This window comes from Patiria miniata, unplaced genomic scaffold (genome assembly GCF_015706575.1).
Source record: "Patiria miniata isolate m_02_andy unplaced genomic scaffold, ASM1570657v1 HiC_scaffold_1, whole genome shotgun sequence".
Lineage (NCBI taxonomy): Eukaryota > Metazoa > Echinodermata > Asteroidea > Valvatida > Asterinidae > Patiria > Patiria miniata.
Window position 1 is genome coordinate 29,818,604 of NW_024037047.1, and position 22,066 is coordinate 29,840,669.

General features: G+C 42.8%; 1 protein-coding gene across 3 annotated transcripts in view; it reads right to left on the minus strand.

Annotated features, from left to right (window-relative positions):
* Nucleotides 1-629: 629 nt before the first annotated feature.
* The window catches only part of LOC119728252 (ubiquitin carboxyl-terminal hydrolase 32-like), a 67,400-nt gene continuing 45,963 nt past the window's right edge, over nucleotides 630-22,066 (minus strand). Inside the window, exons 11-30 of one of the 3 annotated variants that reach the window (XM_038200419.1) lie at nucleotides 20,044-20,319; nucleotides 18,854-18,994; nucleotides 17,613-17,733; nucleotides 16,414-16,607; nucleotides 15,374-15,530; nucleotides 14,541-14,682; nucleotides 13,134-13,239; nucleotides 12,705-12,878; nucleotides 11,728-11,902; nucleotides 11,334-11,485; nucleotides 10,535-10,658; nucleotides 9,740-10,003; nucleotides 8,463-8,608; nucleotides 7,638-7,831; nucleotides 6,763-6,840; nucleotides 6,279-6,399; nucleotides 5,871-6,062; nucleotides 3,990-4,628; nucleotides 2,280-2,372; nucleotides 630-1,219 (exon numbers count right to left, since the gene is read on the minus strand). In XM_038200419.1, the coding sequence (XP_038056347.1) occupies nucleotides 1,052-1,219; nucleotides 2,280-2,372; nucleotides 3,990-4,628; nucleotides 5,871-6,062; nucleotides 6,279-6,399; nucleotides 6,763-6,840; nucleotides 7,638-7,831; nucleotides 8,463-8,608; nucleotides 9,740-10,003; nucleotides 10,535-10,658; nucleotides 11,334-11,485; nucleotides 11,728-11,902; nucleotides 12,705-12,878; nucleotides 13,134-13,239; nucleotides 14,541-14,682; nucleotides 15,374-15,530; nucleotides 16,414-16,607; nucleotides 17,613-17,733; nucleotides 18,854-18,994; nucleotides 20,044-20,319 (3,657 nt within the window). In that variant the 3' untranslated portion in view covers nucleotides 630-1,051. Of the gene's footprint in view, nucleotides 1,220-2,279; nucleotides 2,373-3,989; nucleotides 4,629-5,870; nucleotides 6,063-6,278; nucleotides 6,400-6,762; nucleotides 6,847-7,637; nucleotides 7,832-8,462; nucleotides 8,609-9,739; nucleotides 10,004-10,534; nucleotides 10,659-11,333; nucleotides 11,486-11,727; nucleotides 11,903-12,704; nucleotides 12,879-13,133; nucleotides 13,240-14,540; nucleotides 14,683-15,373; nucleotides 15,531-16,413; nucleotides 16,608-17,612; nucleotides 17,734-18,853; nucleotides 18,995-20,043; nucleotides 20,320-22,066 lie in introns of all 3 variants that reach the window. The other 2 variants (XM_038200428.1, XM_038200410.1) reach the window with 2 other exon arrangements.

Here is a 22,066-nt window from a genome sequence, read left to right on the forward strand (position 1 = left end):
TCCCAATTACGTAGTCTCCCTAGCAAGTATAAACTAATAAATTCAGGCATTTATGATTTTCCCTTTTTTTATGAAAATAATTTCCCCAATCTTTGGTGTGTTGTGGAATTTTCAAGTTTTTTTCAAAAGTGGCTGAAGTTGGTTTAACTCTAACCTTTCCAAATCCTCCAAAAATTCTCTGTGCAAAATGGAGGATTTTGCAGGATTGAGGCTATATGGCAAAAAGGTGTGGCTGATTTTGGAGGATGCACTGTGTCAAGGTCTTTGGCCGGACCTTGTGTTGTTTATGCTCAGCCGTGCACAAATTTAGGCCTAGATTATACTTGAAATCCTCCACACTGCTCCAGGATGTCACTGGCTCTGCCTCAACATATTGACAGTGATTGCTGGAGGATTTTGCAGGATTGAGGCAGTGGTTACACCTCCAAGGACCACATTCAAGAAATAACAGAGGATTTTGGAGGATTGAGGCTGTGTTCAATTTTGACATGGAGGCAGTTGGAGGATTTTGCAGGATTGAGGTTGCATCCTAGCAAAATTGCCTAGGGAGTTAGGGTTAATCTCCTGAAAAATTTTTTTTTTAGATTTCTATTTTTTATTTTCTTCTAGTTTGTTTACAAGCACACGTCCTAGTTTCTTAAGTTACATTTGTTTTAAATGAATTTCAAGAGAGGAGCTACATGTACACTGAGTAGAAAACGAACTGAATGTTTCAGCGAGCAAAGAAAATTGGACTTAACTTTCAGGTCTAGAGCCCAAAACTGACACTAGACAAACGCGAACTAGAATGAAACACTTGCTGGCTCTTCATTTGAGAACAATTCTGCGCTGAGAAATCACAGCCAAGGAATGCAACAAGAGATTGGAAAGAACGGAGGAAATTGGACAAGAAATAATGGGAATGAGGAAAAAACGAACAAAAATATTGAGAAATGAAATGTCTTCAGCGCTTGATCATGGCGCTGCAGGTGTGCACGCCGTAGCGCGCCGACATCCAGAGCCAGAGAAGCCACGAGCCCAGCACCGCCCCCAGCCTGCCTCGCTCCACTAGTCATTGGATGACGCAGAACCGCTTGTAGTCGGCCTCGATGTCGTCATCAATCGGCGTGGTGTCGGCCTCCCTGCCGCGCACGTCCGGGATGAAGTCGGCGTAGCTCAGGCCGTGCCGCTCGTAGAAGAGCATGTAGGCGTTGTCCTTGTCGATCTCGTCTTTGACCTCCTGTGGAGAGGGTCGAGGTCAGAGGTTAGAGGTTAAACAAAACGTGTGTTCAATTAGAGTGACTGAAAAGAATTCACTTCAGATGACTTTTGCCAACCACGGCCTTACTGTGATTGGTCAATTCCTGATCCCAGATGTTACGTTACATTGTGCTCAGGATGTCAACAAGCGATAATCTTATATAGTCCAGCTGATATGTGTCTGAATTTTACTGAATTTTACACTTTTTCACAAGATCTCGGCCATCGAGTGACGAACAATTATGAAACTCAGTACATGCAATGAACATACCCAAGAAATTTCATGGGGGGGGGGGATGAATTCCGCCCGCCCCCTCAGATCTCGGCCAGCGAGTGACGAACAATTATGAAACTCAGTACATGCATAGAACAACATGAACATACCCAAGAAATTTCATGATTATAGGTCAAAGGGTTTTGGAATTATGGTTAATTAATCATTCATATGCACGAATGAGAAATCTGCTTTGTGTACACTATGTACATGTATATGGGGAAATTCATTTTTCACTGCTGGTAGCGCCGGAAAATGTTTCGCTGCGCAGCAACCCGTGGTCCGAATTTTATGTTTTGGGTATAAAAAGATGCACCAGACTTGAGGCTAACTAGTCAGAACAGCACGGGACGCGAAAAATTGGATTCAACCCCCCCCCCCCTTTTAGGGTTAAGATGTGGGCCATCAAAAATTCAACAAGTTGTCCACTTTTAAGGCCCTTATTTTATCAACAATGTTATGCATACCCTAATTTGGAGGTGTGAATTGTGTACTCTAGTACCAGCCTCTGTGCTGTGCTTTTGTAGTAGTGTATCAAAACAAGAGCCAGACTACTCAATTCAGCTGTGAAATGCCAATCTGCACAAAATGTACGCTATTCTAAGACAGCTTTATTTAATTGTGAGGCACCAAGTACTTCGGTTTAGTAAAATGTTTCACTACTATTTCAAAATTTCAAAGCTTTATCCCTAACAAGAATTTGAATTTTATTTATGGTGGTTGAAGACGGACTTATGGTTGGACAATATAGGCAGAGGGCACTGACCTTGACGCTACTATCGTTGTAGCAATACCACTTCTTGTTGGGGTTGACCGCATAGGCCACGTAGTGACCACCGCCCAGGATCCCACTGTGGCACTACAAAGAAAGATAAAAGAATAGCTCGAAATGATCACGGAAGCTGCGGCCCAACTGTAGACCTACTGTAGCCTAAAATCTAAGTTATCCCGTGAGCGCGAGTGGAACACGGAATATTATCTTTAAGTAAACTTGAATCCTTGATCCTGATTGGTCGATCCATGGCAACAAGCCGTGCTACATATAACCATGTAGCACGGCCTCGGTCCATACCCCACTCCGCTGTTCCAAGATGCGAGCAACATTCCAGCTGCATACGCTAAACTGCTGAATGTCCGTGTAAAGCATGCAAGTTCCAACTGTACTGTACGTCAAGTTTGCTTGAAGATAAATTCGTTATCACGCTCACGCTTGTGGAACACGGAAAATGTGACACAGACGCACTACATTATTCCGTGTTCCACTCGCGCTCGCGGGATAACTTATAATGTAGTGCGCCTGTGTCCCAGATACCATGAGGCCGAAGGCTGAGTGGTATGTGAGACACAGACGCAGCTCGAAATTATCTCGGAAGCTGCGGCCCAACTGTAAACCTGCTGTAGCCTATAAATATAAGCTATCCCGTGAGTGCGAGTGGAACACGGAATAATGTAGTGCGCCTGTGTCCCACATACCACAAGACCGAAGGCTGAGTAGTATGTGGGACACAGACGCACTACATTTCCGTGTTCCACGAGCGCGAGAGCGAAAACGAATTTATCTTCAAGCAAACTTGACGCACGGTAAAGATGGAACACGCACGCTGTACATCTTTTCAGCGGTTATCCTAATACACGTGCGTGTTGTACGGAATGGCGCGCGCGTCTTAGAAAAGCGCAATACGCAGAGTGCGGTATGGACCGAGGCCGTGCTACATGGTTATATGTAGCACGGCTTGTTGCCATGGATCGACCAATCAGGATCGAGGATTCAAGTTTACTTGAAGATAATAAGTACTGTACATGATGTAAAAATCTTTTCTGACAATGCACAACTTCTCACGTGGTCGTGTCTGTCAATTGAAATAAAGGATTCCCATTTGTTGAACGGTAGTTGGTGCATGGAGGAACACCCAATTTGTGCAGTGGTACAGCTAGTGCCACCCCCAATGCGAAATGAGTGACCTCGATAGAAGTGTTTTCGGTACAAACATCTGATTTTTGACTCTAGTGACCCAATTTTACACGTCTGCAATGAGTTGGTAGCCGGTCAGTAGAGACCTGCTACAGTGTCACAACACAGGGCCATGAACCTCAGGCAGGTGTTGTTGCAAGGGCCTGAGGGACAAGGTGATTGATTGCCATGCAAGGCATGTGCTGACGTTTGTTACTATCTAACTAACCAACTAACTAACTAAACAGTGAGACATGAGGACGTGAAGAGCTGCTTGTCCGCAGCTAAAAGTACAGACTATAGTTGGTGGAACTGTTGCTGTACAGTGTTTTTGTAAATTATTATTTTTTTTATTATAAAATGGTTTATTTTACTCTCCCGTCGCAGCCCGAAGGCTGAATTGTGGGCAGGTTTACATTAAAAAAATTGCCTTGTAAGTAACGCTCTTGAATGCAAATGTTAAAAGTCTGGGTTTGGTGTAGGATTGAAATAATGGTGAGAATAAAAGGATATAAATCTGCTTACGGCTGCACCGTAGAGGCTGTACAGATTCTGACCCAGCCCGTTCTCGTCCCGATCCTCTTCCGTTTCTCCTTTAAGTAGCGGGTGGGCGTCGGTCGCGTCCATGGGCGGGCCCAGGAAGGACCGCTGCCTGGCCAGCTTCCCCCTCTCGCCCCCCTCCTCGTCCCCTGAGCTCCGTTCATCCCCCGCGCTACCGGTAGACGAGTTCTCGTTGTGGTTTTCAGTGCCGGAGTCGCGCGCCTTTTCAAGTTCGTCCGAACGTTCGGGGAGTTCGGCATTTCTACCGCAGGTGCATTCTGAGTGACTCTCCGTTCTGTCTTTTGTGGAGCACCCGTCGTTCACTTTGATCGTGTTGACGCAAACGCCCCCCTGCGGGCCCAGGCTGTCTCCTTCTCCTTTCCCCGCTGTCGCCGCCTCCTCCTCCGATTTCTCCGTGACTCCTTCCTCTAATTTTGCTTCTTCTTCCAACATCAGCATCTCGCTGCGGGGCCGTTGCCGGCCCATGATCAGGTTCCGGAAGTCCAAGGGATTCCGGGGTGCCAGGAAGTTGGACGGGTCAAAGTGCTCCTTGGGGAACTTGACGATCTTCTGGGATTTGACCCAGCGACCATTCACAAACTGGAACCTCTTCAGATGGATGACCTGCGTCAAAGACATAAGCAATTTTTGGTTTTTTTAATTTTATTTGACGTTTGAAAAGTATTTAAAGATCCAAGAAATGCAAACACATGCAAAAAGTAACCGTCTCTCAAGAATAAAATTATAGCCTTTTTCCACAAGAAAATATTGTACACAGACACTCGAAGCTTGGCTTCTCTTTGTGTTTGGCTGATGCATACAGAGTTGGAGTCAAGTCCTGACAAGTTCTGACAAGTCAATCACAAATTAATTTTCTTTAGTCCTTTGGTCTTAAGTCCCAAGCTATTCAAATGACCTATGACAAACGCATTCCTTTATTGCGGTTCATCGTCAGATTCTTGTAACCTTACTTGTGACTGCATTACTGGCGGATCCAGTTTGAATAAGGGAATAAATGTGTGCTTGGGAGGTGTTAATCACTATGTTTAGACTGGTTGGAGTCTGGAATGCTGATAATTACCCTCGGCATCAGCACTCCAGACTCCAAGCAGTCTTAAACTTAGTGTTTAATACCGACCAAGAAAATATTTATTCCCATTCATCAATACCTTTTCGGTCAAAACAGCAAACCTTTTTCAGTCCAAAAGTCAAAACAAGTCAAAAATAAAAAATTCCAATGATTTTTTTCAACAATTTTACATTCTGTTTTTCGAAACACCCCTCTAGCTATACAATGGAGTGTCCAGCTCGCCAGTAAGGCGTAAACAACTCCTTTTATGGAGATTGGCGGGTGCGTCGCGCGTACTGTGCGATGACGCGCAGGTGCAGCTGTGTGAGTGCATTGTGAATTTAGGACTTTGGAATACTGACTCACTGGTAGTGTTACACATGCCAACGTGAGGATTGTGAACGTTCAACCAATAAAACGGTAAAAGGCACTGGATTTCATAGGAGTCCAAATTTCATATGACATTTGAAAAGTGTTTGAGACCAGCCAGCCATGTCTTTATCAACCGTTTAAGACTCGCCTTGTGACGGGCTCTCGACCAATGGGAATGGGTAAAGTGTCTTAGGTATTTATGATTAACTGTTTTGGTGGAGGTTGGGAAGGAGGGGGACAAGGGAGGGTGGAGGGGGGATCATGGCCCTCATAACCTCTTCAATGGACTTGCCAGTGCTTGGACTTGTAATTAAAGTCGTGCCTTTACTTATGATGCATGGTCATGTGATTTGACTTGAGATTAACTTGTGATAAGACTTGTGGCTCAACAACATCTCTGATAAAGTCTACAAGAAGTTCCTGACCAGTATTGGTGGTAGTCTCCAGATGTCTAGCTTCTTGACGGCCAGCCGGTGGTGTTTACACTTGGAGCAGTAGTACAGCTCATCTTCTCCTAGTTCCTCCTCCTTGGTGAAGGCTCGTAGGCAGTCGTCCAGGCTGATGGGCTCTGTCTGTAAGCGTCGGCTCTTCTCTACGCTCTCGTGCTCTGTCACAACCTTGGGATGAAAAAAGGGGAGTGATGTTATTTCAGATGACAGGCAACATCCTCTCATCTTCTGGGTTACTATACGCCGTACTTCAAGCAAATATCTGGTTTAAATTTCAATCGCATTTTAAAAAAATACACGGTTTGCCTGAATTTTGCAGTCATTATTTTTTTTTCATTTGTTATTTTTTTTTTCTTAATGAGTTCCAGACAGTTCCAGACTCACCCTCTCTTGTGAGGATTGATACCTCAGGTGTAATGCGGTCGGGTCCCAGTCAATAGCCAAGAAAGTAGTTCCGGAGGTGAATGGGTCTGCAGTGCAAGATATCTCACAACCACGGCAAAATCTACGGATTAAAAAAGAGGTAACAATCAGATTTCAATATGAAGAAAAAAGATTATGTGCTACAGCGCCGTACATGTAGGTACCCTTTTGAAGAAAAGGAAATGTGGAGTTCTCTGGTTCAATGATTAAGGTGCCCAATGATTATGGTTTCAAATCCTGATCGGAGCAGGCTACTTTTGTTCTTGGGCAAGACACTTTACTGCAATTGCCTCTCTCCGCTAAGGAGTATTAAGAGCTACCTGTGAGGGTTCAGATCAGATTGTGCTGATCTCAAGCTTCTCCAGTAAACGGGTATAACATGAGGAAAAGGGGTAATATTTGTCAAGAAATGAGAGAAAAAATGAGAAAGAGTAAAAAGTCTTACCTGTACCATGGACACCAGGCGCATGTGATACCATCTTTCTGCACAGCTTTCAAGGTGAATGGGTAACTGTGGCGTGGACTGTCACTAGCAATGAACACAACAAACGCTAGGTCAAAAAACTGTCATTCATAACAAACGCTAGGTCAAAAAACTGTCAATCAGAACAAAAGCTAGGTCAAAAAACTGTCACTCATAACAAACGCTAGGTCAAAAAACTGTCATTCAGTACAGCCAAACCCTGTTGGCTAACCTTTTAGATCATAAACGATAGCTGAAAACTGTCACGAATAACAAAATTGTAAAGCTGATTCTCTACAACCTGTAAGTAACACCCTAGAGAATGGCAAGCGCATCAGGACACTCTCTTTCCTTAACCAGTTCGCGTCGGAAGATGTGATAACACGAACTGGCTGGTTTTTTTTTACACAGGCACGGCTGACGGATTGAGACGTCAAGATTGCCTTGACTCGCCTCCTGGTGACGTCTAATCATGCTAATCCCTTGTGTCTTTTGTACACACAAACACAGAGTCTGTGAAGTCTGTGGAGGCGGACCGTGTGTTGATCTTGAATTGGCCGTTGTGCACGGCCTATTGTTGTACAATTCACGTTCCAGTGCACGCCCCGGAGTATTGAAACATACAAGGTTTCGGCAAGAAATATCGTACAAATACCGTTGAAATCACTCTTGCGAATCAGTATTTGTGGCGTTTGGCTGTATATCAGAAGTTGGCTGGAAAATGTTACCTTTTGCGAAAATCGAAATTTTCGGCAAAAATATACCCAGCGCGAAGTGGTTAACAAATAGCCGGGGGAGGGGGGGGGGGGAGGGAGGGAAAGGGTGGGGGGGGATTTACAAGTCCAGTTCCTACTCACCCGTCCTCAGCATGGTTCTTGTGTCCATTCTCCATCGGTGCCGTGGAGCTGACCAGTCGACTGACTTGCATCCAGACCGAGGCGTAGAGCTCCTCGTGGGTAGTGGAGGCAGAGACGCAGGGCAGGATGAGGGGGATGCCAAACAGACACGGACGACTCTTTTGCCAGGATAGGAAGTACATGTCCATACGCATCTGGAAAGAGAATGAAAGCAAAAAGGAATTCAGATTTTACCTTGAGAACTCTCAAAAGGATTACAGAAATAGAATAGGAAAATTACTACAAATGGTTCTGAAATAATAATAAAAGTCTTTGGAGTAATATTTTATTTCAGACATTTTTCACGGACAAAGATTGGCTTTATCAACGTTTCCTTCAAACCACAGCCACTGAAATTTATCCTTTATGCCCTCATCACCGTCCCCAAGATTATCTTCATGATATTTAAAGCGTTGCATTTTGTACGACGTAATCTGACATCTCCAAAAATAACGCAATATGTGGATTTTACTTCAGAGCTATCTTATTAGCTTCAAATCATAAGTTAAATGTTTAAACTTATTTCCAGCCAAAAAAAAAAAATTCCAATCAGAGCTTGCTTATGTATATAAAATGCGTCTTTAGACACATCTTTGGAAGTGACTTCCTTTTATTGGTTTCTTCAAACTGACAACATGCCAGAAAGAATAATTTCACAGGGAGTTTAGTTCAAACCAAGTAAACTTTTCAATAGATAATTCGATCAGTTACTTTTTGGATAGCTACAAATAATGTACTCTACCTTTAAGTTTGAAACAAAGAAAAAATGGGTAGTTGTTTGCTTACCATCTTGCGATGCATGGCAATGACGAAGCCTTCAAAGCTATAGACCGTGGGCTGGGCAGTGCCTACACTGCTGTTGGCACTAGCCGTACTGGGAGTGCGGCTATGCTGCTTGACCGGGGTGGGGGAATCTCCTAGCCTCTCAGAAACTAAGGAAAGGAAAGAAAAGGACACAAGTAATTCACTTGTGATTGAGATGAAACAAACGATGGTGTTGCTGAATGTGAGACACATTTGGTTGTCACTTCAGCACTATTATTGATCAGCTTCGAAAGTCCTGAGTTCTATGTTTTCTTACTGCTTTACCTAGAGTGGTTTTTATGCTATTGATGAGAGAACTCCATAGAACTTTATTCAAAATTTATTGGGTATTAGCGTCACGCAATCATTGAAAAATATCATGAAGATTTTTTTCCAAAACGCAATGTTTCCGGTTCAAAAAATAGAAAAAATCACACATTTATCAAAGTTTAAAGAATAAAAACAATACAGGGCGAGTAAAAAAAAAACGAAACCCAAATGTCGGGGCCATTGTTTTAGTGAAGTTCTGCATGTAGTACTTTCAAAATCTAGGATATGAAAGTTCAATTCATAAGCTTTCTTTTAGTCCAAGTATCATTCAAATCACTCATGTACTTTTCAAGTTAAGGAATTTTAAACACAACCATGGTTTTAAAAGTTCTGTCCACGGATCACAAAAAGGCAAGTGTTTTTTTTCAGCAAAACGAAAACAAATCACATAGGGATGTGTTTTTATTACAAAACATGTGGTTCTTGTCATGGGGCTGGTGGTTGACTAGGATTTTCAGAGGCACTCACAATGTTATTTGGCTATGTTTGAATGAGGAACTTGTAGAATATGAATTTTTTCACTACAAATTTTCAGAGCAATTAATTTTTTTTTTTTAAACTGGACTTGATTTTAGAGCACAATCTCACAACAGAGAGTTTTTATAAGTGCTTGTATTATATAAATAATGAAAGGTTTGCGGAAACACCATGTGCGAATAATTTCTCAACTAAGAGAATGGTTCTGAAAAAAACCAGAGGTATAAACTCGACGTTCCGGTCAGTATGCTCTGACCGTCTTCAGGAGAATCTTCAGGACGGTCAGAGCATACTGACTGGAACGTTGAGTTTATACCTCTGGTTCTTTTCAGAACCATTCTCTTAGTTGAGAAATTATTCGCACATGGTGTTTCCGCAAACCTTTCATTATTTAGTATCTCCACCATGCAAAGCCTCAAATCTTACTTGCTAGTATTATCCACTAAACTTACCCACATCCCCGTTGGGCCTACTGGGCGTGCCCTGTCCCGCCTCCCCATTCTCGCTGACCACTCCCCCTCCCTCTCCCACGCGAGTCATGCTGACGCTGGTGGCCTGGTAGGAGGCACTGCCGCCGTGGTTACAGCGGACCACACCGTTGGGCGGGGCCTGATGGGAGGCGGTGATGGGGTCAGGGGTCGGGGAGTTGATCGGGGGGAGGGGTTGGAGATTGGGGAGGGGCTGGAGATTGACGAGGCTTTCTGATTGGATGGCGCCTGGAACGGGATCAATTTAAAAAATACTGTTAACACTGTTCACAATATTAATCAAGATAATAAACAAATTGGGTGGGGTGCTGTGATTTAATGGTTACAGTGTTTGATTCATGTGCCGTGGTACATGGGTTCGAATCCTGACCGTGGGAACATGGTGCTTGTGCTGAGCAAGGCACTTGACCACTATTGCTTCATCCTTCGGATGGGACGTAAAGCCGTAGGTCCCGTGTGTTGTGTAATGCACTTTAAAGAACCCAGTAACACTTATCGCTAAGAGAAGGAGTTTGCCCCGGTGTTTCTGGCAGTGGCTGCAATATGTGCCCAGCACCTTAGGTGCTGGGTCTCATTATTTCTCATAGACTTCATTCATCTGTCTCTAATAATAGACATAATTGCCAGCGCCTTGAGTACCTAATTGTTGGTAGATACGTGCGCTATATAAGACTCCGGTATTAATCCCAAATTTCAAAACGATGAGTACATTCTTCACGAAAATGAAGGAAATGAGTTGTACTTGAACAGTTGACTCACCCTGTGTGCTGATTGGCTGTTTATTTGCCGACGTTGTTTGTGACGATGTAACTAATGGAATTTCATAGCAGTACAATAGTCCGCCTAGCAACGTCCGAATCTTCTGGGTGTCTGTTGGAAAACTCTATGAGAAAAAAAGGAACAAAATAACAACATTACAATTCTACTCTGTAAGGCCCACACTGTAGCTCAGGCTCAGAACAACTTGCGTCACATTACAGATAATTTTTTTGCCAAAAAGGGCATAATTTTCAAATTGAAAATTAAAAAGGGGAGCAATGTAGTATGCATTGTGTAAAAAACATCCTAGGGTAGGTCCTGTACTTCAGGGAGGGGGGAGTAACATTAACCATCCTTTGCAAACTTACATTCTGTGCCAAGTTGTCCTCTCAGTCAAAATCAATCAAGTGACTGTTTTCAACAGTTAAGAGCTCACAGCCTACATAAAGCAGGATTGACTGGCTGGGACTGTTTATGTAACTTAATACGGCTGTGCGTTGACTGTAGGTGGTTGACAAGCCAGCTGTGCCTACCACTTGCCTGTTTTTGTCCGTTGACTGAATTTGACTAGTCACAGTGCTTGCTTGAAATATTATCTGACTGATGGTGTCTAGATGGTGTAAAAAGGCATGACAGGAGAAGAGGATTGAATTTGACTTTTTGCACTGTTTAAATAGCAGGAGGGTTAAAGTTGAGGGATACCCAGCACCCCATTAAAATTTGATGCCAGTGATGCCCCCCCCCCCTTTTCAATTTGGGCCCAAGTGATTCTCCGGCCACCCTGTTGCTCTTGACTTACCCTGACCATGGCCCCTCCAACCTCCACCAGTAGTAGCTGGTCAGGTTGCAGATCACACAGTTCACCTAGCTGCTTCTTGAAGGCCTTGTACTTGGCTTCCATGTTCAGTCTTAGTCCGTACTTGATGGGGACTGAGCCGTCCAACAGCACAACTTAAAAAAAAGGAAAGAAAATGGTGCTAACAATCAATGATGACTTCAAATTACATCAGTGAGGGGCACAACTCAATATCATTGCCAAAGTCAGGTACAGTCCTTCAAGTTGCAAAAGATATTCTCAATTTCCAAACTCAGCAAGCAGTTTTGATTTTTCAGGTTTGCAAATTGGCTGCTTTAAGCAAGTGGGCTCTGAAAGTGGTAAAAAAAAACAACCTAATCAACATCTGATGGCTTACCGACAATTTCCACATGCATGGAGCTCTCCATGGGCAGGGGTAGGGACAGAAAGATGAACGGATCGAAGCGCACGCTGGTGTGACCGCAGGTCTTGCATCGGACCTGAGACTTGAGCTGTCCCTGGAACAGGTCTACAATGACAGACTGGTTCCGCCTCAGGTGGTTCTCCCATGCCTAGCAAAAACAAAAATAAAACACAAAAACAATAGTCAAGGCTTTGAAGCGAAGTTTAGAGACAGCTTAATCAGTCAAGCACATACCCAAACAATGGTCAAAACACCATCACGAAGTTTGTCAGTCCTAGCTCCCTGTTATGATGATGGGCACAGCTATTGGCAACCAGTGATGTACATCTCCTCAGTAGCCTGGTTCTGAATGGTTGACTGTTGACTAGCATGGGTTTGAGTGAAGCTGGTCAACTATGACCAAGTTCAAGCGAGGACAATGGTTAAACATAGTTCGACTAGCTGCACTTGAACGCAGGATGGTTGGACTACTCTAGTCAGCACAGTTCCATCACTGGTTACCAACAGACAGGTGCATCATAATGCACGGCAGGGAGCCAGGATCAAGGAATCAGGTTGGCGTAGCGGTACTTTCCTCGGCTTCTACCACTGTGACCCAGGTTCGATTCCTGCCTGGCCCAATAAGTGGATGGGGTTTTTCAGTCCCTAATTGGTTCCGTGGGTTTTCCTCGGAATATTCTTCTGGAATTTTTCTCCCACATCTTAAACTGTAATTTCTTCGCATTGTATTCTATTTACTGGGCCCCATTGGAGACCGTAATGATATTTTCATCAGTATTTAACAGAAGGCGTTTGCACTTTGCTGCTACTTTGCAGCGTAAGTTATGTCACGAACCAACCATTAGTTGCTAATGGTCCTCGCCCGAACTTGCTTCTATGTTGAACTTTAGTACTCATATACATGTAACTTGCTGTAAGGTGAAGGCAGCTTCTAAGATTCCAAAACTCACCTCTTGCGAGACTTCTTCATCGGGTCGTCCGTCGCTGTCCTTCAGCTCAACGTAGGGTTTCTCCTGGACTCGGTTCAGGTCTTCGTGGAGACCGTCCAATAGGAAGGCTAGAAGCTCCTGGGAGTCTTGCTGCTGGAAACCGTTGAAGCGCGGTGCGTACTTGGCAATAGTCCACTGCCACAAGAAGGAAAAATTATAAATATGAACACATATCAGAGCAGTTATATTATAAAGTCCTTTTGCACTTTTGTGAGGAACCTTCCTAAATCCTTTTCACATGAAGTTTGGTAGCCAAAGGTTAAGTTCATTACAGCCGAATGTTTAGTATAGCGGTGTTTATCATAGCAACATTCTACTATATTTATTAGAATGAACATGAGATTATTTGGGTAAGAATTTTGTACATCACTCATTTTTTTTTTAGCTTACCCTGAGTTTGAGGGGTGCGACACTCTTGGCATTGCCGGCCCACAGTTCCCTGATGAGGTCACCATATCGCTTAGCAACATGACCCTTCATGCCCAAGGGGTTGGTTCTGGAACAAAAATGGTCAGAATTGATTCAAAACAAATTTGTCATGGTTGAGGTAAAACCACTTTTAAGTCTGTAATTTTCACCAAGAAATGCAAAAAAAAAATTCTTAATTGAAATTCCAATACTTTTCAAGGACAAAATTAGGGCTTTCCACGACCAACTCAGCAACATGACCCTTCATGCCCAAGGGGTTGGTTCTGCGACAAAAATGGTCAGAATTGATTAAAAACAAATTTGTCATGGTTGAGGGAAAAACCACTTTTAAGTTTCCCTAATTTTCACCAAGGAATGCAAACAGCTTCTTAGATGAAATTCCCAGACCTTTCCAAGACAAAATCATTTCTTTCCATGACCAATTCCGACACTGTTTTGGCATCTTTGGAGCCTATTTGCAATACGCTGGCCAGTCATCACACTGAGGCAAGGGACACCACTCCCTTTCAGTCTTCCAGTTTGACACGAGACCACTGAGCACCACAAAAGCATCACAAATGGTGCACCGAACATGCAACAAGTACAGAGCATACATGCATAAACAGGAAGTATAGTAAACTGGAATGCAAACTGGAAGTCTACCATAGCCAAATATTACGCGACATCACGTACGGGTAGTGCAGGATTCCATGACTTTTCAGTAATTTTTAGGAAATATCAACTTTCCATGACCCCTTCCATGACTTTTCCTACGACTTTCTATGATAAAGATGCAAATTATGGAGTGTCATGGCCTAGCGGTTAAGAGCACCGGACTCATGCTCTGGTGTTTCAGAGGCAACAGTGGCGCGGGATCAAGCCCGCCGGGTGGACACTTGTGCCCTTAAGCAAGGCACTTAACCATTATTGCTTCGTCCTTCGGATGGGACGTTAAGCAGTAGGTCCCGTGTGTTGTGTAATGCAATGGGCAATTCCACGGTTACTCACGTTACATTTTTGATGTACTTTTGAGATTTTTTGGGCTGTAATTACCTTACTGAAAAGGTTTAATAACTGTTATCCCCATGCTAGATAGAGTAGACCTAGACCTACCTAAGCACCAAAGATGACATCCAGAAAAATGTGTTATGTATGATAAACAAGATGCACAAAATCGGTTACTCACATTACATTTTCGTAACGTGAGTAACCATGGAATTGCCCCCTGCACATCAAAGAACCCAGTGACATTTAGGGGTTTACCCCGGTGTTTCTGGCGTCCTGTATAAACTCCCACGCAGAGTATTTAGGAGAAGAACCAACCAAAAACCAAGATGTATGGGTCTTGCCTACTGAGTAGAGCAATGTTTGGTTAGGGTGTTTACTCACGAGTTGAGTTCATATAGGAATGAGTCGGACTTGAAGTACATCGTGAGCGGCTGAGTATTGCTGATGCACTGGATGGCGGCATTCATGAAGCACGTGTTGCCAAGGTTACTCATCCCTGTCAGGCCACTCTCCGTCCGGACAACTGCAATGAGAATAGATACAACTTAGAATTGGACCCTATGCCCAAGTATGCACGCAACAGTTAAAATGACGAAGATCGCCAATAAAACAGGACCATGAAAATGAAATGTTGTTGCTACCAAGTAGCTTTTTTCCATTGCAAAAAAATGAAGCTAATGGAGAAATAGTGAAACTTAATGTCAGTGCACGGTCCTTTCTTTGCCGTCCACCGCTGTGACCCGGGTTCAATTCATGCCCTGGTCCACATGTGGATTGTGTTTTTCTATCCCTACCTGATTCAGTGAGTTTCCCCAGAATTCAGAAGGTTTTCCTCCCACCTCTAAAACTGTAATTTCTTCTCATTGTCTTCTCTCTTCCGGTTTCTTCAGGCTTGCGAGCTACAGTGCCTAGGGCGCTTTTAAGGAATCCTTGGGAAAGTTCGCACAAAAACGATTGTTGACCAATGGTTAACCATAGTTCGACTAAAGTTAGCCGGAACTCTGTCTAGTTGACGATGGTTAACTATGCTAGTCGACTATTTGGAACCAGCCTACCGCGGCTGGTCGCGCAATGATTTATAGCTGGTTATCAATAGCAATTTCCATAGCATAGTGCAGAGGGGACCAACTATCAACAAAAATGGCAGAAAACGAAACTGTGAGTGCTAAATTTCATTTCCATTGCACAGTTTTTTCATGTTAGTTTAAGATTACCTTGTTTCTGTTTGTCCTGTTTGCTCTTGGCGAGCAGCGACATCTCTTCTGGCCAGCTCAGATCCTTGTTCCTGACCTCAATCAGGATAGGCTGGTCTTCCGTGATGCCTTGCTGCTCCATGGTGCTGGAGTCATCCTCAAGAAGGATGGGGTTGCTCTGCAAATCATTGAAGACAGGAAAGAGGTGATTACATATCTTTAATTTTGCAAGCAGTGTAGGTTTTGTTATCACCAAGAATCGAATGGAATCAAATGTGGAATGGGAATCGGAGTTCCGGTCTCGGAGCAATCAATTTTTTTACGGTAGCCAATTCCAGTTGTTGTGTTGTTTATGCATAGCCGTGCATAAAGTTTGCCTAGATTATACTAGATATCATCCGCACTGCTTCTGGATATCATCGACAATAGGTCTCTCTCAAATGACGTCATTTCCTACAGACCAGCCACATGCATCGGTTGCGTCGTATTTTGAACACATTTCGAGCAACAAGCACACGTGTTTGGAACATTTTCAACCTTGCGCAATGCCTGCTTGATTGTGTAAAATATGCAGTTGCAGTTCTCCTACAGAGATATAATAATAATAATAATAATTTGGGAGGCTAATCATCCTTACTCGCAGCTGGGATGCTGAATTGGGAAGGACGCGGCTACAACGTGGTCGGGCCGCTGGCACGTAAAGGCGCCTATGGCTGCTGGCCACATCGACCCATATATGACCACGGAGCACAGCCTGAGATCAAAAGTGTTTGATTTTTCCGGAGGGAGGAAAACCGGAGGGCCCGGAGAAAAACCCACGTCTTTGAGAGAGACCTACATGTATTCCTCATTTTATTACAATGATTATGGAGGATTTTTGAAGGATTGAGGCAGCGGTCACCCCTTCACTGAACAAATGCAAGAATTACAGATGGTATTGGAGGATTGAGGTTATCCAATTTTCACATGCAGGCAGTTGGAGGATTTTGAAGGATTTTGAAGGGTTGAGGATGGATCTTAGTCATAACTTCAAAATGGTTATCCATTTTATTTCCGCATACCTCGTCTTTGAGATTCCAGAGTCTCATCTCCTCGCTGCGGATGCGCAGTCGGACCGACAGGAACTCATAGATCTGCTGCATGGTGTGCATCTTGCTGAAGCAGGCCGTGTAGGCCAGGTAGCGCTTAGGGGCTGGTGGGGTGGAGCTGTTGTGCTGGTTGAAGCTGATGCCCCCGGCACCTATAGAGACATTGCCTGGAGAAAAGGGGGAGGGAAGTAGATGTACACGTAAGAGCAAGATTCATTTGAAAAGTTGTATTTACCCAGTAGTGAATATGATACAATTTTGTGAGTTTTGTTTGTTCTTAAAGTTTTATCCTCCAGTCAAACGACAAAGATCCACTTGGGTGTTATATAAAACAAATAATGAATGTTTTGTATATTTTGTGCAATGGTGAGAATGTTTTGATTCGTTGAAAGATGGAATGTTCCATTCAACGAGGCGAATTCAATCTTTCAACTCATGAAAATGTTCTCACCATTGCACTCATAAACATTCATTATTTGTATACCAACCATCCAAATAACCGTGCAGTCAATTCAAACTAGAATGATTCTCAACAGAGCAAGTTGGACTAAGAATCAGGATTGACAAGTTCACTTAACTAGTTGATGTTCGAGTCATTTTGGAAGAAAGGTAAACATTTATAAATCAAAAAACAAATCGAAGTACTTATCTTAAGGAAAGACTTCAGAGAAAGAACTCTGAATGCACAAATGTGAACCCGCTCTGCAAAAATGAGTCTGATGTCGCATAATTTGAATTCAAGCTTTTGCCATTTTGAAATGGAAACAGTAAAATTTGCTCAAAATTTGGGTTTTTTGTTTTTGTTTTATTTTGGTTGCTTGATAGTTTTAGTTCAAATATCTTAAACAGAAATGTAAATATTGTAAGAAAAAGAAACAAAATTATGAATCTTTGGTGCTTTTCTTGGTTAGTTACAGTGTATTTGTCATTTTTCAAAGCCTTTTTTCTCCATTGAGACACTTCTAGCTTTGCAAAAACTTTACAGAATGAAACAAGCACAACAATGCAACCAAATGTCCTAGAGAGGTCCGTGATATACCAAATGAAAGCTTATTTCATTCCCATTTTATTAATGTAGTTAACTCAAAATGTCAGTTTTGCCACAACAGACTCATTTTTGCAGAGCGGGTCACAAATGATATTAGGGTTCAGAATCAATGAATGCGACTTACCAATGTTAACCCCGTTCCATGCATTCTGTCTCTGCTGTACCGTCTGATGTCTGAGCAGACGTACACTGATGGGGTACAGCTCTAAGGTTGCGCTGGGCTCCCCTTCCAAAGGCACTATCACCTAAAACAAACCAACAGAACTCAATGAAATTGCATTTCTGTAATAATAATAATACCGGAGTCTTATATAGTGCAGGTATCTACCAACAATTAGGTACTCAAGGCGCTGGTAATTATGTCTATTTTTTAATGACAGATAAATAAAGTTTATGAAATATGAGACCCATTATGTAGCACCTTATAAGGGTAAACAAGGTGCTGCGGTGCATATTGCAGCCACTGCCAGAAACACCGGGGCAAACCCAATCTCTTAGTGATAAGTGTTACCGGGTCCTTTTACGTGCGTTACACAATGCACGGGACCTACGGCTTTACGTCCCATCTGAAGGACGAAGCAATAATGGTTAAGTGTCTTGCTTAAGGACACAAGTGTCAAGACCAGGACTCGAACCCACACTCTGCTGAACAGAAATACCAGTCCGGTGCTCTTCACCGTTCAGCCATGACAACCCACAAGACCACAAGAAGAAAAGATAATTCTTCCAATGATTGAGCTTTTCACCCAACATTTGAAACGGACACAGCCATAATCATTTAGTCGCAGCACAGTGACCTCTTCTCAAAACCATTTCTCAATTTTTATCACATTGAGTATCTGCAACCTGTTCAAAAGTTCTTCTCTCCACCACGCAAAGACTCATACTGCAGTTTCCTTCCAAAAAATCTAAGTTAAGGTTGCAATCCTCATGCTTTTTTCAAGTTTCATCCCAACAAAAATAGAATCCTTTTCTAAATAGCTATTTTCCTAGCAAAAACAAAAGTTATACACTTTTGAATGAGACATCCACTGAAATAAACATTTAGCCGTTTAGCTTATTCATCATTACTTTGCAAAATTTGAATTACTTGCGATCCAAACAATAATTCCGTACTGAAAGGATGGGCTGGTTCCCACCCCACAATCAGTATCGATAATGTACGGATCGGGAGCCAGTCTGATTGAAATTGTTTTGCCGAAAATAAAACCCCTTTTTCCCGAGGTGTGCAGATGCCAAAAAAGAAAAGAAAAGTTTTTTGGGGGTTGGGGGAAAAAATGGGGAAAGAGACTTTATTTCGATTAGAAACTTTATTTAATTGACCTTTAAACTAATTTTTTTAAAGGAAACATGACAGCAACTTACATTTCTGGGCAGCGCTGGCCCGCCAGCATACCACTGTGAGAGAGCTTTCCAGACAGGCTCCGGGATGACCTCATAATCCTTGCCCTGGATTAGGGGCGGGGTCCGTTTCATCCGCCCTCCCTCATTAGTCAACGTCCCGACCTGGTCATATTGTGAAAAAAACAAAGAAGAAAAAGGTGCGAGACGGAAAATATTGGTCGACAAATGGGCTGCTTTTCTATGGATTTGATAGAACTGACAGTTCAACACACAGTGATCGAGGAACCGTTTCCAAACCTTGCCTTTTGTCAACTGCTTTAGCTTTTGACATTTAAGGCCTCTGACTTGGAGACTACAGCTTCTGGACCCAGGAGTGAGATTTGAGAAAAATAAAAAAATTCCCGCAAATATTTGGCAGAGCCCCAGAGCAACACAGGTTCTACATGTACCTGCGGTATATTTATGTATTTGCCTAAAAAGGCACTTCTTAAATCTGCCCATTGCAATTCTATCCTTCTTTCAAGGCAAAATTATACAGTGAAGAGAACTTCTCATTTAGGCTATTCTAAAATCCATGAATCTGAAAATATCTGGAAAAAGAATCAACCACTGCAGGAACATCAAATATTACAACACCTCACCCACAGATTCTGTATATTGCTGTGCAAGGCCAAAAGTAGTATACCGTAGCAGCCAAAGTGCTATACCCGTAGCAACCAAAGCACTTTACGCATAACAATCGGTATTGTGTGCAAATGCAAATGGGTGTGCGCGCTGCGCGAATTGTTCCCAAGCACTAACACTGCAGAGCTGGGTTCAAACATTTGAAGGGGTAGTTTGGAAAAGTGCAAGTAAATTTTAAACTCATTTCGTATTGAAATAGAAGTATATGTTAATTGTACATGTATTTAGGTTAAATTAATCAGTTATCGCTTAAAATCAAGCAGAATCTGTGGGAGAGGTGTTTTTAAACACATGGTGACTCTTTTATCTCGTGGTGTAGTTCACCTTGGGAAAAATAGAATGCTTCATGGATCACCTCGGGAGGCTTGTTTTACTACACCACTCGAAGCAGTCAATATTTGTATAGTATAAATAAAAGCAGGCTAAAAGTTAACCACTTGGTTTGGACATTCAAAACTTCTCAGTCATAGCTGGAGATGAAGCCAGGTTTTCGTAAACCACCAATGACACAGCTGCAGTTGTCTTACCTTCCTATTGTCAGGCATGATGAGGCAGGTGTTATCAATCATCCCCGGCTTAGGGGGCCCCAGGCTCCCCTGGTTGCCGGAATTGGATCGCTTGGGGGATCGGGTGGGGCTGTTGGGGGCCGAGCCCGTCCCGTTGCTATGGTGAGTGATCCGACGGGAGAGGAGGGGGCTCCGTGACCGTTGCTCACTCCAGGCCTGGTGATTGGCCGGCCGGCTCAGGGAGCCGACGGAATTCTGGGAAGAGTTGGAGCTGGCCTGGGAATGGTTGATGGGCGGCTGGTTGGGGAAAGATAAACAACACAAACAAAATGATGTTAAGTCCATTAGTCACTGCACGACCCAAAATTTCATACAAATTATTGTAATGTTCTACTTTAATAAACCGCTTGCACATTGTGCTCTCACTGCGGACAGATCTTTGTGATATGCATAATTCGACACTTAGGTCGACCATGTGACAACCTTGCAATGACACAGATCAGTCGGTGACTGACTTTTCAGAATCAAGCTGCGCCTGAGTTATGACTGTCAGAAACATTGCAGTCGCCGATTTTTTTGCGACCTGAATGTAACTGCGGCGATATTAAGACGATCGGCATCAGTCGGCACTCATAAATTCAACTGTCACGAGAGTAGGAAAAATTCCAACTTCTGCGCTACGACAGAATGCGTTCCCGACGGAGGGGAATCAATCTCAATAGACCTGTGTGAAGTTACAACGTCGTGCATGCATCTGTATCAGCTAAATTTATTATGAATCGTTGTCGCGTCGTGGGTGGCATGAGCATGGTTGCAAATATTCTGTGGCCAGATACTTGTTCCAAGATAATCACATGATTCTCAGTTTTGTGACCTGAGCATGGCTTTTGTGCTTGATGTTGACGGTTCTGTCACGGCGCAAGCAAATCACTTTTCAACCTGAGGCCGACTTAAGCAAAAAGAACCAAAAAAACACACTTTTTACAAATAGGCATCATCTATTCCATAGAACATTTCAATATTTCTCCCTAACAGGACATATTTTAGGTGGGTATCTGTTGCCCAATGTTGTTTTATTTATATGTAAAAGTATCAGATACATGAGCAAAGTAGTGGCGTCACATAAATTTAAGAATCACTTCTTGTGTGAAAAGAAAATATTTAAAAAAATTTAAACCAGAATTATAGCTACATGTTTGGCACAGTAGTGTTTATTAAAGATGTGTTTCCCGTGCTATTAGCGTGTTTCACCTCAAAAATATCTTTGTTTTTTTCGATTGCTATTTTCCTAGAAATGTAAAAGTAAAAACCTTCAGAATGAGACATCAAACGCAAAAATCTGACAAAAATTATTATTGAACTATTTCTTCACAAACTTTAAATTAATGGCTGCCAGACAATAATTCGGCTCTTGCAGGGCGGGTTCAATTGGGCGCAAAATGAAATTCCTTTTTCAGAGGGCTGCAGACGCAAACTGAAAAATCGTTAGGAGATAAAAATCTATTTTTTGAAGAGCACGGGGTACCGGTATGCATCTTTAAAAATGTAGCACCATTCTGTTGTTCACGTACATAACAGTAGCTAACCTAACTCATGTCTGAATAACTGCAATGTTTATGTTATGCAGGTGGCTGAAATGTCAAGGTGAAATAATGTGGGAATTTCTTCAGGACCAAGAACGCGTGGGCCAAAATTGGTCAGGTGGCCTCATTACATTCAGGTGGCTGGAGGAGCACATTGGACTATACTGCTTTATTGAGCCATATTTTGCTCTCAGTTTTAAGATATTTATCACATACAGGGTGAGTCAAAAAACACGAAACCCAAATGTCGGGACTATTGTTTTAGTGAAGATCTGCATGTGGCACTTTAAAAATCTAGGATATAAAAGTCCAATTCATAAGCTTTTTTTTATTACAAGAATCATTCAAATCACTCATGTACTTTTCAAGTTACGGAATTTTAAACACAACCACCGTTTTAAGGTTCTGTCCACCGATCACAAAAAAGGTGTGCGTTCTTTAAGCAAAACGAAAAACATTCA